The 20,570-nt window shown below is 38.0% G+C and overlaps 1 protein-coding gene across 3 annotated transcripts in view; it reads left to right on the top strand.

The window, feature by feature from the left end:
- SASH1 (SAM and SH3 domain containing 1) overlaps positions 1-20,570 on the top strand; it is a 137,934-nt gene that overhangs the window by 99,063 nt on the left and 18,301 nt on the right. For 2 of the 3 annotated variants that reach the window (XM_063308788.1, XM_063308804.1), the window contains 5 exons: positions 2,794-3,137; positions 7,166-7,237; positions 12,084-12,230; positions 16,969-17,104; positions 19,331-19,500. In XM_063308788.1, coding sequence (XP_063164858.1) covers positions 2,794-3,137; positions 7,166-7,237; positions 12,084-12,230; positions 16,969-17,104; positions 19,331-19,500 — 869 coding nt within the window. The remainder of the gene's footprint in view (positions 1-2,793; positions 3,138-7,165; positions 7,238-12,083; positions 12,231-16,968; positions 17,105-19,330; positions 19,501-20,570) is intronic. The other variant, XM_063308796.1, reaches the window with a different exon arrangement.

Here is a 20,570-nt window from a genome sequence, read left to right as displayed (position 1 = left end):
AGAAAATGCAAGCAGGGCTTCTCCCATAGGTTAGAAGGCCAGTGGGTTTCTCATGGGATGCCGAAACATCTGCCTAACTGAAACCACACCCTTTAAGTCTGGCAAATGGTTCTTTCAGCGGGAAACGATGAGTTTGTCAGAAAATAGATATGTATCACTTGAGTGGAAGTCAAAGAATGCCACAATTGATTCCATGGCAGAGAGCAACTTTAACCCTTTAAAGTAAAATATAGTGAGAGTTTCACTTTTAATAGCATTTATTTTGACTTGGTTTACAAATAAAAACTATAGCCTGACAAATGGACATTTAATATTATTTTACTGCAACAACTAATTAGGGTATATGCATTTAAATTCAGGCAAGGAAAAGAAAGGCCTGATGTAGATGTGATGTCTGGATTATAATAAACATATGTAAGGAACTCTGGCCTTTTTCCAAACTCTTGAAATCAAAGGCAAAGACAGTTTGTTCCATATTCAGTTACTCTACTGGTTTCCTATGAACTCTTACAGCACCCCCTTATTTAAAAAAAAAGTTTATACTTTTAAAATAATAAATTAAGACTATGCAGGCTTATCTATACTTGGCCTAGGAAGAAAGATCAACAGAGGATAGGAATTTAGTTTGACATAGGTAGACACACTCTCTTAGGATGACCCAGACTTGTAGTAAGGGTTGAATTCCAGAACATCCTAGAACACAGATGTCCAGATTTGACCTCTAACCCAAAGCATTTTATGTAGCTGAGACCAATGCACTTACTATATCCTCATTTGCAGTGGTGATACATAGCCTTAACTGCTTATTGTTTTGATGACTGCAGTGCAAGTCAAATGTGGGCATTTCAGTCTTCATCTGCTTCAAAATGTTGCATCTGAACTTTGACTGGAGCCAGTTGTAGGGGCCACGTAGCATTTATGTTCAACTGCACCAGCTGCCAGTTTGTCTTCAGGAACAATCCCGAGTAATCATTTTGAACAGTTTGGGACCAGATTACTGCGATACAATACTTGTCCCACAAATGCCCAATGACATGACTGTACCTAGACATGACTTCTTTTTTGGAGACATCCCCATAGGTACATCTCTGATGCCATTATGTAAAGATGTAAAGAATTGTCTTCATTTAGACAGGCTTTAGTCTGTGATATGGAGGGCCAGTTTGGTGTAGTGGCACTGGGCTAGAAACCGGGAGGCTGTGAGTTTTAGTCCTGCCTTAGGCACAAAGCCAGCTGGGTGACCTTGGGCTAGTCACTCTGTCTCAGCCCTAGGAAGGAGGCAATGGCAAGCCACTTCTGAAAAACCTTGCCAAGAAAACAGCAGGGACTTGTCCAGGCAGTCTCTGAGAATTGGACATGATTGAATGGATCTTGTCCAATGAATATGTGGCTATTGATTTTTAGTACGTTTTAATTTTCTAGTTATCTGCTCTTCTTCTAACCAACATTTGAAGAATGTGGATGTTTCTTTTTTCTCATACAATGAGTTGTAGTTCTTACAACTCTATGAATGTGTTGGCATTTCTTGCAATTCTCTGCTATGACCTTTCTAAGTACAACATTGACCTTTTTACAGTTGATGAAACCCAGTGCACACTTTCCAGGATTTTACTTGAGAGGAGAATCAAGTTAGTATACAACAGAACACTGAGTGAATGTATGGCATATTTTGGCTTTAATCAAAACATTTAAGACATTCAAGTTAAAAGTTAAATATTAAGTGTATTTCGTTGGATTCCTTCCCTGCTGTATCTTGTTCTACTGTCACTGTAGATAAATATGTCATAGTGTAGTATGGATTCTCTTCCTCTACTCATATGTAGAGGAAGGAGGAAAGGAATGTTTTAAAAATAGCTTTCCAAATTGAGTACTTCTATTCATATATGATTTTCACTATATTCAGCTTGACTGTAGGTATATAGAGAGAGGATGGGTTATGTCACCTATAATTTTCCTTAACTCCTACATGTAATCATAGACTTGCAACAAGTCTAGTTTTCTAGTTTCACCCTTTCTTACTTAAAGTGGCATGCTTTGTATGAAAACTCCCTCTAGCAGAAATTCTGTCCACTGTATTCCATGACTGTTGCATACAAACTTCATAGGCAATAAATTCACAATTGATGGCAATATTTTTAGCCCAAACTACCTACCTCTAATTTTAAATTCATTTCTTTGGCCTAATTCACAGCTGTGTGTGCTGGAAACAAAACAGGCTATATAGAGAGCTGCTGCTGCTGCCTCCTCCTGACATCCCTTTAAATATTTGAAAACTGATATCATATCATTTCCTCTTGGACAAGGAAACCACTGCATTTCCCTTCATTCATAAACTGAGTCTTCTGTATCTGCACTCCCACCACCACACCGGCTTTTCTTTGATCTTGCTATGTATTTCTCATTCTACTTAATAACTATATATATAAACAGTTGCATTTATTCTTGCACAGTGAATTCTATTTCTTTCAGTTTTTCACTATTGGATTTTTTTTTGTATTCTTAGGATTGGGATTTAATTATTTTAAGTTAGGTTAGTATATTTTCTGCAGAGATTTGTTCTCCAAAATCCATCTAATGCTGTTGAGATATACATCTGTATGCCAGTGTTGCTTCTGTTGAATCTGTTTCTTTCCTTGATTGGGCCCAGATTCTTCTGTTCTTCAATTATTAAGTTATCCCCAAACTTACTCGGATGAACAAGATTGATAAGTCTTCCCTTTGGGGTACCCTCCCTCCCTCTGTCATAACTGCTTGAGCTAGTGAGAACTAATATAGTGGCATCTTCCTTTTCAGGTGTGGACGATCACTCCCTTGATATTCCTGCAGGACCAGATGGCAGACCAGCACTTTACTCTGGAATTCACAAGAAACAACTCTTTTTGGATAACTCCTCTGAAAAACAGCCAGATGATGAAAGTGACTCACTGACCATATCTCCTTCATCCAGCAGCCTGGACACTTGGGGTACCAACAAGAAATTGCTTAAGACCTTCAGTAAATCTGATAGTCGTGGCCTTATAAAACCCCCAAAGAAGCTTGGGACATTCTTTTCCTATCCAGAAGAGGAGAAAATACCAAAAGTTTGCCGTTCTTTAACAGATGGAGAAATGAAGAACCTTGGCTCTCTCAATCATGGGGTAAGTAAAGAAAGCCTTTGCTTTTATGACAGCAGGTGCAAACATCATGTCCTGGTATCTTTGGAGGAAATCCAGAGTGTCAGGAAGCAGATCCGGCTGAAAAAGGCAGATCCTAATTATTCATGTTCTAGAGCTTTTCTCTGTCAGCGTCCTGCTAGGAAAGGTGTATCACCTTCCATCTGCGATCTGCAGCTGTTTCATCACAAATCCAAGGGGATAGGAAGAGGTGGAAGCTGTGACTTCTCAAACCGAAGGCTTCGAGGGCGCAATTCAGTCAGCGAGTTCAATATCACGTACGTGGTGGAAAGAAGCCTGTACAGTCACCTCAACCTATCGCATCTGGTGCGGCCTGTTACTGACAGAACTCTGAGCAAAAATGAAAAGCAAGAGTTGAGGCGGTGCCTACTGGAGGAGGAGGAGGCAGTGAAGAGGAAGTGGGCTGCTACAGTGGATCGCTGTACTAAAAGGGTTCTTTTGAGAATCCACCAAAAGTCTGTGAGTTTTCACCAAAGGTGGCCACAAGCTCTCATGAGGTTGCAGTCAGCATTGCTTTGTTGTTTTTTTCCATCGTAATGTTTTAAAGGTTTAACATCTCATTGGCTTTCTCTTCTCTTCCCTCAACCCCCTCCAACTTGCCAATGAGATGAAATATTGGGAGACACTCTTCTCATTCCTTATCTCTAAACTGACAACATTTTATGGGGAAACCCCTGCCTCTTCTAATCTGGATCATCTACATGCAAGAAGTACACTTTCAGACAGAAAGTGGCTTCTATGTTCCATGTATGATTTTTTTTTAAAAAAGAGAGACTTTAAGAAGCAACGTTGTTAAGAAGAAATACTGTAAATATATTTTTCCTGTGCTCACTCCCATATTCCTTCAGAGCCCTTCTGATCAGTGCAGCCCACCTTAAGCCTCTGCCAGTGTCTTTGCTCCTTAACAAATTCTGATTTCCTCAAGCCTTCCTTTAGGAAGACTTGCAGCAAGATGATTCCACTGGAGAAGCGAAGGTGGGGAGGGTCATTCCCCTTGGTTTCCTTGGCACAGCTGAAATGCCAAACAGCTCATTATGCAGCAGATGACAACATCCAGGGAAAGCCATTCCCGTGCATTGCAATCTCAGCATGACTGTGGTTTTCCCAGCTGCCACACTGGTGGCAGTGGTGAGTTGGTGGTGCGGGGGAATCATATTCCTGTGGTCCCTGCACCACTAACTCCTTTAACTGTGATTCATGCATAGCTGGAAGAAGTGGGGGGGACTCACTGGAATCTCAGCATATTCTTTATCTCTGTATGCTGACTACCTGTGGTGGGAAGGAGAAATAAGGTGTGTGTGTGTGTGTGTGTGTGTAAGAGAGAGTTGAAAGCAGTGAACTGAAGAGAAAATCAATGGATAAATGAAAAGGACACACACAAGGAAGAAGGAAGAGATACAGAGGGGAAAAAGTGATCCCACCCATTTTTTTTGGCTGAGGAGCCATTCATCATCACATTGTGTAGCTATTGACAACTTTCTCCTGAGAAAATGTTGTTCTCAGTTAAAAAGAAAAAAAAGATTGCCACCCTTAATTTACACCAGGCAAAGATCTGTACGGATTCGTCACCCTGGCAAATGTGTTTAGGATTGCGGTCCATAACTGCCCTGTAAAGTGAAATATTTAATTCCCAGCTCAGGGATAGGAAAGTGAGGAGGAGAGGATGAGGTATTTACTAAAGCCATCTGGGAAGTTCATAGCTGGATTGTATTTTTGAACCAAGTTCTCGGGTTTAGGCAATGATGATTAGAGTTCCAAGAAACTTTTTTTTAAAAAGGAGCTGATTCTGACTGACTTTTTTTTTTTGGCTAACTTGTAAGCTATGGCTGCAGTTGGCTAGTAGCCACTGTACAGCTGTTTTTTTTTTTTCTAGGAGAATTGATCCTTTTTCTCAGATGCTTTGTATGTTAGTTGATTCTACCCTGCTTTGTAATGTATTTATTACGAGGATTTCTTTGATGGATGGTACGTAGAGAATATTTCAGACGGCGATACGCTTTTCACTTGACTAGACATAATGTCCTTATATAAGAGGCCATAACATTATCTTAAAAGAACTTGAATTTTGTCCTACAAATTATTTGATTATAAGCCCAATTACTTATTCTTCCCTGTGTATTACTTACCATTTTGGTAGCAGGAGCTGAATTATTATCCTTGTATAATATCTAGGATGGGTTTGGATTGCACCATTGGAGAAAAAGCTATATCTCATTGCTTTTCTTTTTTTCATATGAAAACTTTGATTAACCACTTCCTTCTTTTCTGAAGAGCAGACACTTAATACTCTGCTTGTGAATTTTAGGCACTTTTCTGCACTCTCTTCCTCTGAGATCATAATTCATGTTTACTGCAACCTCAGGAGCTATGGCATCCCTGTCAGTAGGACTGATTACTTGTGTTGCTTTTACATATATTTTGGGCATTTAAATTTATTTTAGTGGCCAAAGCATGCCTAGACCTTTTAAAGTACGTGCATGATCATTTCATTTAATAGCCTACAGTCTTTTCATCCACAGCTTTTATTTGGCATGTTTTTTGTGAAATAATTGGAAGTAATGAACTATATGTCTAATAGCAAGCATAACAGTATGGCTCCTTGACATATATTCTAGCATATTGCCAAAGAGCAACTTTTAGCTGTGATTTTTTTCTGTTTGTATGTATGATTCCATATGTCATCCATGCCAAACTGAATTCTGGTGTCATACATGCTCACTGCCTGCATACATGTTTACATACAAACACATGAAGACCCTCAAATGTAATCCTTGTTTGATATTAAAAGATGATATAAACTTTCTTACTTAAGTTTTTAAAACTCTTATAGCATTCCTTTGCTGTTGACTTTCTTGTTAAAGGGATATTTTCAATACAATTACATGTTCACCAACAAAGGCTTGCTTGATGAGGATAAAAACATATTTCATAGAGGTTGTCTGATAGAGCTTATAATCAGCTTTTGGTAATTTATTAATTGGTAACAGGCATAATAATGAGATATTACATATATTCAGCATTTATTGGTCACAAAGCATATGATGGAGGATAATCATATCCCAATTTCTGTTGTTGTTGTTTTTCTTATAAGATAAAAATGAGGGAATAAGATTGAAGGAGAAGCGGTAAATGATCAAGACATAGAAATAAAAGGCCAATTTATTTCTAGATAAGGCAAACATTTATTTTGTAGAACTAAAAGGGAGCTAGGCAACTCTACTGAGCTTCAGAGGGCTAGTATCTTTTCAATAATGTACACTTTACAGATGAGGATCATTACTACAGCCCAGTAAGTATGATTTTACTTGGCTGTGCTTTTCAGCTTTTAAAAGAAAATTAGTGTCATTATGCTGACCTGTTTAGGCAAGCAGAACTATTATATTCAATGTCAGTGTTTCTTGCTTGAGATGCTACTCTGAGAGTAACTCATTCCTCTAATTTAATTCCACTAGATTATGCCACTGCACATATCACCTACTATACTCTCTCTCATAGTAGTATGAAAGCTGCTTTGTTCCATACAAAACTTGGGTACAGATACAGAGTTGCTGAAAAGGCAAATTGTCATTTGTTGAGAGACTGAAGATGTCATTGAGTAATTGTCCATTGAGTAGATAGTTACAATTTCACAGTTTTTGTCTGTTTCCAGTATAATGCAAGTCAAATATTTTGTTGTTGTTGTTAATACTCTGTACCAAACTGACACAAGAAACACTGATTACATAAAACTATTCCTCAGTTAGGGAATACTTTTAATACTGCTTTATGGAGGATCCTGATCTCAGTATGAAACAATAAAATAATTAGTAAAAGACCAGGGAGGGGACATGATGCATGATCATAATCCAGAACATTTTAATTTTCCAATCAAATTATGCTTGCTGTTGTTATTTGTACAATTGAGTAGTTCCTCTAGTGTCTTCTTTGTCCTAGACAGTTGATTCTGTACCGATTTTGTGGTTAAAGTGTTATAAATTTGCCTTATTTCACAGAGAACCTGCAGCTTTGGTGGCTTTGATTTGGCAAATCGTTCATTGCACATTGGAAACAGTTCAGATCAGATTGTGAGTATGACATTCAGTCACAAGATACATTCATACAGCCCAGTGATGGTGTTTGCAATGTGTCCCAAAATTAAAATGCAGTGGGATTTGCTATAAAAATAACTATAAGATCCAGGAGGATGACATCAGTTTTCAGTTACAGCAGGCTGAGCTGCTTCTTCAGACTTTTAAATTGCATTTCAAAAGACATCATTTGCCAACAACAACAAATATCTTTATGATTGATTGATTATCTGCCATCAAGTTGGTGTCGACTCATAGTGACCATATAGATGGATTTTCTCCATGACAATCTGTCCCCAACCTGGTCCTTCAGGTTTTCCAACAGTGCACCCATTACTGCTGTAAGTGAATCCATCCACCTTGCTGCCGGTCATCCTCTTCTTCTCTTTCCTTCCCCCTTTCCCAGCATTAGAATCTTCTCTAGGATGCTGGGGTTTTGCATAATGTGTCCAAAGTAGGATAATTTGAGCTTGGTCATTTGTGCCTTGAGTGAGAACTCTGGGTTGATTTGTTGATGATCCATTTGTTTGTTTTCTTGGTTGTCCACAGTATTCTCAGGAGTCTTCTCCAACTTCAGAGTTCAAAAATGAAAACTCTTTCTTCCATAGAGTGTCACAGGGAACACCATTGCTTGCATTATTCTGATCTTTGTAGGTTCTTACTTCATACTTCTTGGCATAATAATCATTAAGTGTCTGATGCTCCTGATTACATCAGCCACTTTTTGATATCAGAGAAAATTATTAGCACTAAAATGAATATCCAAAAGTGTCTCTCCAAATATTACATGCTTATTATTCTGCAGACACTAATACCAGGCAATACTCTGTGTAATACTGAGCAACATTCTGTACTTTGGAATATTTTAAATTACGCTTTTTAATTTTCTTGTATTCAAAAGGAGGATATGTAGCAGAATGTCTTAGAATTGTGAGAGTGGCAAGGACCGTACTGCTAGAAAGCAGTGTGAGGAAACACAGTCTTTGAGATTTAAAGAGGATAAAAGTTCAGCTCAGAGGAAACTTGCCATTCTGCATGGCAAGCAGGAATCTTCGTTTAAATCAGAATTAGATCACCCATTACAATCCTCCTTGTGACCACTAAAACTTCTTTCTTCTTTTTCTCAAGGTTCTCATTCACTAGATATTATTTTCTACATATGAGAATTGTAACATGAGGACAGGTGAAATGGGGTGTTTCCTAGGCAACTACAAAGCACTAGCATTTATTCCACAAGAAGGATAAGATAGCTAGTAAAAGCCAACTGTTCCAACCATGTCTACCATGCTTTTAGCTATTGGCCAGCCTGGGTACTTATCTTAACCAAGAGGATCAGATGAGTGAAAATCATCCTCCCCATCAAGTTACTCTGTCCACTGAATAAAACTATACCAAACTAAGCTGCTTAAAAGTATACTGGAGCCAAAAGAAAAGGTATTCAGGTGTAGTGTCTAAAACACATGCCTGCTAGTCCAATTTTCACATTCTGTTTATTCCACCCTTGCTATCTCCCTAATCGCTCTGAGGAGGCCTGAAGGGGATTTGTGTCCACTTGGACAGCTCTCTGCATAATCCTGGATTCAGTGAACATAGTAGGCTGTAACTCAGATGTAAGGGAAGGTCTCCTTCAGATGACTCATCAAATATACAATTCCTCTTCAAATATTCCAGCTGAACACAAAGGCGGGGAAAGGCAGGGATGAAAGGTAAAGAGAATGTAGAGAAAGTAGAAAAAGTAGCTCCATCCTGTATATATTTTTGCCCTGCTATGTCCATTTAAAAAAGCCTTGGGAAGGATATAACATTCATAAAATGTTCAGTAGTGAATTGAGTTGTTTCCAAGTTGTCTGGTGCTAATAGATAAGACTGAGCCAAGAATTCTCTTGTGAGAACTTCCAATTTAAAATGTAGGGTTCTATTCAATTGTAAGATGCTGTTGCCCTGAATCATCTTTCCAGATCGCCCTTTTCATTAGTGCTGCCTTTTTGACCATAGCCATAGTACTAGCAGTGGTACTAAGCAACTAGGATCACCATGTTTATTTCTCGAAGGACTGACACGTATGACTAGCCCTGTGTGATGAATAGGAACAGAGAAATTAAACTTTTCCTGGTCGTTTCCAGTTTCACATTATTGACTGTAAGTCTATTTCAACTTCTACAACAAACCGAAGACAATTGCAGTTCACACATAAAAATCAAAGCAACTTTTAAAAATCCATAACCATTAATTTATGTTGCAGGTATCTGAAGTTGGAAATGCTCAACCAACAATCAAATAAATAATGTGAGAAAGTAAAACTTGTATTGCAAGAGCATTATTTGCATTTCTTGTGGAATGCCATAATAGAGAATTGTATCTAAAACCTTTCTGTTTGATTTTCTGCCGTGAATTGCTTATTCAAATCAACTGTGGGTTGGGGAATGGACAGGAGTTAAACAGACAGGAAGAGCAGGAAAGAACCAAAGAAGGAATGGTATTTATATAATGTATATATGTATATAGAATGTATAGATGATCTCACCACTATGTGACAAACAGATTCACCTGTAAGGGTACAAGGGAGATGTAGATCAAGAAAAGAAAGTTGTGGGAAGCAGTGCTTTTCTGATCTGATTTGGGGATTCTCTGGGTGCCTTGAACTAAAAAAAAAAGGGGCGGGCAGCTGATCGCATCCTCTCAGTGAATCATCCCCTTGGCTCTAAGTATTGCTGCCTTTTGTGCTGGATGGCAACGCACCCATGTGGCTTTGTGGTGTTCACAGAATCATATTTTCAGAAATAGTTTCTGATGAAATAGTTTCAATCTACAATGTTAATATTCCTTTAACATTAGGCAAGACTTTCTTGTGAACTACTGTGATATGATGATGTTCTTTTGTTTGTTTTTTGAAATTAAGTCTTTTCTCCTTTCATTTTTTTCCTGCCCTTTTTTCTTCTGTATTTAGTTTGGTTTTTCCTGTTCCAGGAGCCAATTTTGTGGTTTTGCTGAGCATTTTGGGATTTGGTAGGGCAGGCAAGAGAGGACTGAAATTAAATCTGTGATTCCATTACTAAAACACATCCTTCTCCTGTCTAAGTGAATCCAAAACTTTGAGTTCCTGAATTGCCACAGAGTAATCTCTGTATATATAAGAAAGGGAAATGTCTCTGAAAACATCTGGGCTGGAACACTGGCCAGATGGAAAGTCTTTGGGGGTGGGTTGGGTGAAGCCCAGCTGCAGGAGGCTGGATCTCTAGAACACACACATACAAAGAGCTCAGGATAATAACCAGTTAGCAGGTTCTTGCCAGAGTTTGAAGCTGCCCCGCCCACTACTTAAACAAAACAAAACCCTTCTATCTATCCTTGTTTTACTATCATCTCTCTAGTTAGGAATCTTTCTCTCTCCATCCTGGAACATAAAACCATTTCATGAAGCTGTTCTGCAGTAGGTTCCAGAACTGCAAATGAAACCCTTCTTCAGGCAGTGCATTAATTTTTGAAAATCCCTGTCAATAGGCAGTGGTATGAATGGCAAATTCACTGAGGATGGGTGTTTCAGGGTGATAGGCCTTTCCATTTTCATGCCATGTGAACTTCCAAAGGCATATGAATTCTGGCAATATGGGACTTGATCTGGTTGGAACAGAGTTGGTCTGGTCTAGTTGGTAAATGATTTAGTCATTAATCTAAAATGGTTCTAGCTGCATTTCTTCCTAGTTGTTCCTAGCTTTCTTGACCATTCTCCTTTCTTCTTATTGCTTGAAGGTCCTATAATCTTAACTGGATGTTCTTTTTTCCTATTCAGTCCCCATAACTTTTCTTGGTGGGGATTTTAGCATAAAATAACCCAGAAGGAGAAATTATCTCATCCCAAGGCCAGCTTTATGCTTTACTTGGCAGCCTTTGATGTTGCAATTGAAAAACAAAACAAAAATTGAGCATCATGTGACTATATTAACACTGCCACCAGGGGAAGTATTCAAATGAATATGCTTGAGATAAGCCATGGTCAGTTAAATCTACATAGAATTTAGGCAGGCAGAACACAGTTATCCTTATAAGCAAACATTCATCTCAGCCAAAAAACAAGATTATTCTGAAAACTGATCTTCATGTGTAAGTAACAAGATATGGATGTGAGCTGCGTTTCAATTAGTTTTCCATAACTTCCAAAATATTTAAAAAGAAAGGACAAGCAAAAAGAAAGTTAGTTGAACAATATATATTGAACAATATTGATGTAAATGAGTTTCATACAAGGAGCATATGAGTTGGGTACAACTGTAATGTTTCTCTCCAGGAGTTGGCAGAGGACATACTTGGAAATTATGCCATTTGTGTTATTAAATAAAAATGCATGCATGCGGGAATGATACATTATTTAGCATTCTGCCTATGAATATGACATTAAAATCAATATACATGGCCAATTTGAATATATTGGCTATGTAGTGACATTTGTCCCAGTTTGGATGTAATGGATAATTAATGCCAGTCAGGATTGCTATACCACATGGTGATGAATAATAACTCACAATGACTTTTGAAATGATGGCTTAAGAGTTGGGAGACAAGCATCCTAGGGTAGTCAATATACTGTAACTGGCTGTCCTTTCTTCCATCATTTGCCCCACTGAGAGGAATTTCTGATAGCCATGGGAAATAGTGCAGATATTGTCTGAGGGGAAGCACAGGTTCCTGGGAAAAAGTGGCCTGGTCAGAAGAACAATATACAACCTGTCTTGGGAATGCTGTAATTTGAACAGTCTTTGTTAGATACACTTAGTCTGAGGATGGCCAGAGAAGGATGGAGGTGGGAAACTCTGCTCTTTCTTTCAACCTCCCTTCCTTTTGACAGGGCAAAGATGGTGATTTTGTCTACAAAGAAGTGATCAAATCCCCTTCGACTTCCCGCATATCCCTTGGTAAGAAGGTGAAATCGGTAAAAGAAACCATGAAGAAAAGAATGTCTAAAAAATACAGCAGCAGCAACTTGTCAGAGCAGGTATGCCAGTTTGTTTGTTCTTGTTTGTTTGAAATGAAAGCACAGTGGGCATTTTTTTTTCTTGAGCTGTCGCCTCTTTTGAGACCTCATGAAAAGGTACAACAGCCTTTCTTGAGAAACTCCCCGGGGGTATCATGTAGTAAACCAATTCCAAGGCCTCTCAAAACTAGTTACTGTGAAAAGAGCTTCAATAAAATAATAAAAGGAAGCTAAGGCCAGTAAAATTTATGATTTCATTCGATATGCAGTGGTAGTTCACATGTTATAAAGAATGACTGAGTTTATACACCCTGAGCAAGTCTCTAACGTTGTCAAAGTGCGAGCAACATTCAAATCGGGGGTCTCTAACCTTTTGGAGCCAGTGGGAACAGTTGGAAGCTTGTGAGCGTGTGGCGGGCATTTTCACAAAATGGTTGCCAAGGGGGCTGTGGCCAGTCCCAGAACGCCTGTTTACCAGAAGGCAAACACAGCACTGGACCGTGCCATGCATTATTTTATAAATCCCTTGGGCCTGCTGGAAATCTAACTTAGGTTTGAGGCTTCTGCTTCCCTCTGTAGCATATTAGTTCCCACTGCTTTTTTTTCTAATAAAAGATATAAACATAGATTATATGGTGTAAGGAACTGACAAATGCCAAGAAATGTGGCTGAGAGCACATTTGTCATCCTAAGGTACCAATTTTGGGGGAGGGGGGGTTCCAGGATCCCAATAACATAGCCCTATGCCCTTTATCACAAGCATTCCAATTAAAAAGCTTGAAAATCCTTGTAAATATAACATGCATTTACTTATGTAAATCTATTTTCTCCCTGTGACCAGAAAAAAAGTTACTTTCATTTTAATTATTTAAACACCATGTTCCTTTGTTCAAATGCATGTTACAACAAGCAGAAATATCAATAATCACTAACATATTTTATCGTTATTTAAATGGTGAGTACAATAGCAGTTTAAAACAAACCATCTACAGTAGCTAAAATATACTAGCATATAAATAGTGTTTAAAAATACCCAGCAAAAATATAAAACTAATGAATTATACAAGAAAAAATACATTCAGCCAGATATCTTGTCCATATCGAAAAATCTTGCATTGTATCCATTATATGATTCCATCACCTTTTAATTGATTTAAAGAAAATTCTGCTCTGTGATGTGAAATCTCCGTAATTGGCTGGTGCTTATTGGTTCCATTACAAATATTCATTCCATGAATTTCAGTTCATTAAAAATTAATAGTGCCTTTTACAGTTCCCAAACCTTTTAGGATAAAAAGGCAACTTGTATGGAAAATACGTGTGTGTGTGTGTGTGTGTGTGTGTGTGATAAAAATAAGAAGGTAGCCATGAACTATAGTAAGCATTCTGCCCTGTTAAGAATGATTTCTCAACATCTGACTAGAAAGATCATCTCTGCTGCTTTGACCGTCTGTGCAACATGGGGGCTTTATCATGAGGTTATGGCTGGTCAAAAGGGGAGGTCAGTGATGTACATGGACTTCAGGCTATGAATTCTGTTTTGCTAAGCAACTTTTCAAATGAGCATGGTGTGCTGTATGAAAAAATACATTTTCCCTTTACAATACACTTAATTCCCTTATTACTGAGATCTATATAGTTGATCCTTGATTCCTCTAAAGCTCCTCTTTCAATTTTCTCTGGCCAAAATCAATTTGTTTTTCCAAGCTTGTTGCATTTGGCAAGCTTCATTCAATTTAGTTTGGGAGGTTGTCAAAATACCCGACACTTTTTATTGTTATTTTTTCATCAGTCTTTCCACTTGAACTATAAGCCTAACAAGTCATTGCTGGCAAGCATTGGCATCAGCTGGGAAAACAGTTAACATTGATGAAATATCGCCCTCTAGAGGTCTATCGAATAATTCAGTTGCAACAGTGGGCCATTATATTGTGTGTTCAGAAGGCTGATCTTTGATATGTAGAGCACTGTAACATATGTTCATGTTCTCTGAGGGAGGTGTATATTGCCAAGCTAAATTCAGTCCCTCACTCTTATCTGTAATGATATGGGACTGATTTCAAGGTAGGAATGCTCCATGGAAGTACAATATCCTTTCATTGTGAATTTGGAGCTGTTAGTTGCCGCAAAGAAATAGTCTGTGGATCTACGCAGAAATGAGGCAGTCCTTACTGTCTGTCCTGAAGTCCTTTGTTATCCAGCAGACCATCTCAGCAATACCAGACTCCCAGTTGAAAACAGAGCCATTTGTTGTAATGTCGGCAGTGGCAGTACAAACGTCATGGCCTTGATAGATTCTGACATTGACTACTGTCCCATCATAGTGAAATGTTTGCAAGGAAATCCTCCTTCTGAAGTAGAAACCCCCCATTCCTGCCCCTGTTGTTAATTTTAGTCAAAGAAAAGCAAATATTGCAATCCCAAGTATTATATTTGGGATTTTTAAAAGGCTGAACTTAAAACTTAAAAAAATAAATTTACTATGTGCACATACTAAAATAGAATATCTTGTTCTATATCAAAAGCCACTCTGAAAAATGGAATGCTTTAAAAATGTTTGGGTGATTTTATTTTTAAGTGTAAGAACATTAACCCAAAGTATTGTAATCAGGGGGGATGATCTGCTCTAGGGCTGCTAGCCCAACTGTGCATAATGATAAGTTCTCAGATAGTTGGTTTGAGATGAGGATGATTGTTATGTTTAAAAGCTTCCCTCAAAACTATACAGCAAGGAAAGTGATAGTATTTCTAATAGTGTCACTTGGCTGGCAAACTGGATTTTTAATCCCCTTCTTTCAAATCCTCCCAAATCTGCAGAAAGTTGGACCTTCTGAAGCAACTTTCACAGGTTCGTGCACAGATCAAGGGTAGCCATAAGAAGGAGAAATTCTGTAGAAGGAGAAATTCATACATATATTGGATGTAGCCCATAATGTAGATAGTAAACAATGGGTTCCCTGTTCTTCCCAAAAGCTTTGCTTTTGTAGATGATCTTACAATTTTAGAATTGGGAAAGTAGCAGTACTGCATAATACCTGGTTTTATGGCTTCTGTAGGGCTCCAATGACTAATACTTTTGAATTAAGAAGGTATGGATGTGTCTGCCAAATTAATGGCAGCAAAATTATTTAAAATATAAGAAATGTAGACCTTAGGAAAAATGGAAGGCACTTCCCAACTACGAGTCTGTGGCTTTGGTTCTCTCTGGAGAATCGCTTGATTTGTGGGAGGACATTTCCTGATGACTTTGCAGTATACAAATAATAGGCTTCATCAGATGGTTTGTGATTGCATGTCAGTGGAATAGCCAGCAATTCTTGAATATCAGCAAGTTTAATTCTTTGCTGGATATATTCTCAAGTAGTCTACAACATTATTTTTCTGTATCACCTTCTATCAAAGGAGTGCCTTCTTTATGCCTTAGATGTGCATACACACCTACCCATATCCACACACTAATAGACTCCTCTAAGTGCAGATTAGTCTGGAAATTATTGTTCAAATCCTTTTGGATCTGTCATGGTATCTGACTGAAAGAATTAAGACAGAAAATGCCCATTATTTTTCATATAAAGGATTTTTGTTTTGTTTACCATTTTCAAAATCAAGCAGCAGTACTAGATTATTAGATTAATTCATTTTAGCACCATCTACACTCAGTAATAATGCTTTAGGTTATTTACTCCAAATAATAATACTTTCGTTACTTCATCAATCATTCGGTTTATATTGTATTAACCATCTTTAGCAAATTGTACATGAAAAGCCTGGTTCCAAGGTTTATAAGGCAGGACAGTTCTAGAAAACATAATGCAACAGCAAAATCACAAGTACTGTAGATACAAAGACATGGATGCTAGACTTAAGTGAGTTTAATTAATGGCATGGTTTGGTTAGAAATAAGTTAAAAATTGCTCATGCAAGTGATTTATATATTTTTGTGTACTTTATGTACATTTACTGAGAATACATGTAACACAGTAGGACCTACTTGCAAGTAAATATGCATAGCATTGCATTGTGTAAAATAAATAGTTTGTAAGAAAAGCACACTCCAACTCTTATTAGTTATGATCTTGGCATAAGAACAGAATTATAAACTAGTTCAAAATGCTATTATAAAATATTTGTTTCATACTAAAAACTCTGAGCACATTATAAAGTACATTAAATGCAATATTTTCCAAAGGGAACCAAGAGTAGTGTTGGAATAGCATAGACTTCAGATTGAAAACAAAACTCTAGGTTAAATGTTAGATCTCTGTATCTTAAAATAATAGATTAGGTAGTACATACAGTATTTGAAATGTGGGAATCTCAAGTGCAATAAAGAACACATTTCAATTACCTAGCTAAGCCTATGGTGCTGAACACATTTACCTGGGAGATTCACTTACCACAAGATACATTGTATAGATATGCAAAATTTGTGTTGCAAATTAGGAAGAGGTTTCTTTCAGCTATAGGAGAATACCTGGATTTAGTTTCTCTTCAGAACACCATTTTCTGTGTGACCCTGATCCTGGTCTTCTCATGATTCAGGAACACTATTTTCTTGTAATTTACCATTTCTTTTTAGCTTACAAGGGGTAGAGAAAAAGAAAATTATACATAATTGCTGCTTTTCATATAGTTGAGGCCAGATCCATGGCAGTCAATTCTACTAGGGTACTGACAGTTTTAAAACCACACAAACCAACAATTCCATATTTGAGTGCATGGGAAATTAAATATCAATTGTGAGGTATTTGTCTTTCAGGAACTCAATCTGGATGTAAGGGCAGAGTCTCTTCAGGCGCCACAGCCAGATACCGATTCTTTGGATAAACCAAAATTGAAAGCTGGTGGTTCAGTAGAAAGTTTGAGGAGTTCCCTAAGTGGCCAGAGCTCAATGAGTAAGTAATCTATAGAAAGTCCAGCTACGCTCAGTTTAGTTGTAAAAATCTCAGCCTAAGGAAACATGGCCTAGACCAGGTACTAATACTTCGTTCATATTCTCTGCCTTCATCCATTCTTCCTGTGCATCATGCTTGTCTGCATCTATTGTGGGGGTTGTTTTCTTAATTTTTGTTGTTGTTGTTAGAGTGTGCAAGAAAAGGTATGCAGGCACAATGTCAGTTGTCAAATAATATGTAGTTGCTTGGACTCATCCTATTTGTTCTGCAATGAAATTCAGGATTTTTTTTTTCCCCAACACGGAAAAACATTTATCTATCTATCTATCTATCTATCTATCTATCTATCTATCTATCTATCTATCTATCTATCTATATTTCAACTTTAGCTACCGCTCTTCTCACTCAAAGAGCGACCCGGGGTGGTTTACATTAAAACCAGGATAAAACCAGAATAAATAATCATTAAAATATGATACAATAAAACCATATTCTTTAACAAAAATATAATCCAAGATAGGGGTGTTAAAAAGGTCTTAATTTATGGGACCGTCTGTCTGTTACTTTTATAAAGGAACGTAAACTTAAAGCATAACAGAAATGGCAAATGCTTTAGGGCAAGTCAGTCAGTACTATTGAAAATAGTATTTCAGCCAGATTGCATGTCCAGTAATGTTCCTGAGCTACGTTCATCTTCATCTTATCAGACTCAGATGAACAGCTTTGTTTAAGTTAGAGGGATTTAGGGAAGACCCAGCTCTTTGTTGAAATCAATGGTCTGGTAATGCTTGATAATACGTGGAACCCAATGATTTACTAGCATTTTCTATGAACTTGCCTTCTTAACCGAAGAAGAACAAAAGTTGTGAAAGGTGGCAGCTAATATTAATGCATGGGCAAGTTCTAAATAAAGCAGATATTCTGTATGTCATGATCACTACCTCCTCTATCAGTTTTTCAGTTAACATTTGTAAGCATCAGAAGATGGACAGTAAACTTTATCTGGCCTTTGGATTAGAGCAATATATGGTAAATTGAGAACCAGTCTGGTGTAGTGGTTAAGGCACCAAGCTAAAATTGGGAGACTGTGAGTTGTAGTCTTGCCTTAGGCATGAAGTAAGCTAGGTGACCTTGGGCCAGTCACTCCTTCTCAGCCCCAGGAAGCAGAAAATGGCAAGCCAGTTCCAAAGCCTTGCCAAGAAAACTGCAGGGCCTAGTCCAAGCAGTCACCAGGAGCCAACACTGACTCAAAGGCATGTGCACACGCACACACACAATGGTAAATAGAGTCAGAGGAACTAGAATGTCAGAAACAAAGATTTTGAATATAAGGCCATAGTTGAATGTGAAGACACTTTGCATATATAATGTTGGGTCCATAATATATACATTTACCTAGATTGGAAGACATGTAGGATACAAAAATTGGCTATTTTTTGTCCTTTTATAAAAGGCAGATATAACAGAGTTTTTGTGAAATTTCGAAACAGCCATAGTTCCTAAGAACTCTTGTTAATTGTCCTTTTGTGTGTTTGTGCGTGCATGCCTTTGAATCAGTGTTGACTCATGACAACTGCCTGGACTAGTCCCTGCAGCTTTCTTGGAAAGGTTTTTCAGAAGTGGCTTGCCCTTGCCTCCTTCCTAGGGCTGAGAGAGAATGACTGGCCCAAGGTCACCCAGCTGGCTTCATGCCCAAGGCAGGACTAGAATTCAGTCTCCCAGTTTCTAGCCTGATGCCTTAACCCCTACACCAAACTGGCTCTCTCTTAATTGTCCTAAGTAGTGAGAAAAGCAGATGTCTTTTTAAGCTGAATCTGAGCCTTCAAATCTGAATTGAACCTATCAAAGGTAGTGGGGATTATTATTGGGGGGGGTGTTAATCTATTTTTGTGGCTCTTCATTTAGGAAGCATAGTACAGCTGTAGAGGGCTCAGCTGAAGGCTAGGATCTGCATTAACTTTTTGGGAGGCAGCAAAAGTTGTGCTAAGGCAAGAGCAGCCACACCGCATAGATCTCTAGGGAGCTAACCAAATCAGCACTGATGGTGAAAAAAATGCCATAAACAAGAGAGTCACAGGATCTGGTGTGTTTGCTGTCTAATCACACCTAGAATGGTGTTAGAATAGTATCAAAGGAATGTTCCTGACATCTTTGGGGATCATATATTGAGATCTGCTTCTTGTCTTTTGCAGTACCTTTGCTTTTGCCTTTTTCCTGCACAAACAGGTGGGCAGACAGTAAGCACGACAGACTCTTCGACCAGCAATAGAGAGAGCGTCAAGTCTGAAGATGGTGATGATGAGGAACTTGCATACAGAGGGCCTTTCTGCGGCCGTGCCAGGGTTCACACTGACTTTACCCCCAGCCCTTATGATACAGATTCCCTTAAACTCAAGGTATCTTTCCTGAATTAATTGGCAAATTTGAATTCAGGGAGATGGCTTACAAAGCTACTATTGGAAAGGAAGCCTTCTCCTATATTCCCATACTTGGACCTGAGACCTGATGGACAGGGCTACCTATCCAAACCTCTTGATAGAACAGTTCCTAATTTTTAGGAAGATGCTAAATATCTTCCTTTTTTAGAAAGACTATCACTTTTACAAATGTTGATCAATATCTTTAAAGTGATTATCTGACTATTTTGAAAATGGCTATGGAACTATTTTGTTGTATTGTACCATTTGTGTATGCATTTCTTTCTTTCTTTAAATTGTTTTATATGGCTGCCCATCTCACTAATGTGACTATGGGTGGCTACCAAAGATTTAAAAATACAATATAAATACAATATAAAAATACATATCTAGACCATCTAAAACACAAAGTGGCTGCTGAAGACACCATATACCAACAATGTGGGCTCAATTACTCTCTTGATCCCCATGCCCGGGAAAACAGCCAAGTCTTCAAGGCTTTCCAAAAGATGAGCAGAGTCGGGGCTAACCGAACCTTGGGTGGTATGGTGTTCCAGAGAACAGGCATAGCTACAGAAAATGCACACTTCGTGGGCCCCACTAGATGACAAACACTGACTGATGGGACTTAGAACATATCCCTCTCACCCAACCTAATGGTACAGGTACAAATGATGGGAGTAAGGCTGTCCCTCAAATACCCTGTTCTCATACATACATATTGTCTCCCCTGCTCCCACTTTTTTCTGGGCAATTAATTATAAGAATCTTCATACAGCTTTGTAAAAGTCAATCTAAGTATTTATTTTTATAGAAAAGGTTCTGTAAAAGGCAGGAACATGAGTGTGGATCAGAAAATGAGCCAATAGGTTGCTTTTAGCTCCACTTACACATTTGACAGAAAATATTTTCAGACATGAATTGCTAGCACCCAAATACTTAGTCATAAAGATTCATGCCTAAGAAGATTAAAAAATCTTCTATTCAGGTATCAACTTTTTAAAAAATAGAAGTATGTTTTATGTACAGTTAAAATATTACAGAATTAA

The sequence above is a fragment of the Candoia aspera genome, chromosome 1 (genome assembly GCF_035149785.1).
Source record: "Candoia aspera isolate rCanAsp1 chromosome 1, rCanAsp1.hap2, whole genome shotgun sequence".
NCBI classification, from domain to species: Eukaryota; Metazoa; Chordata; class Lepidosauria; order Squamata; family Boidae; genus Candoia; species Candoia aspera.
The sequence above is the reverse complement of the archived record's forward strand: the minus strand, read 5'-3'. Positions and strand labels throughout refer to the sequence as shown.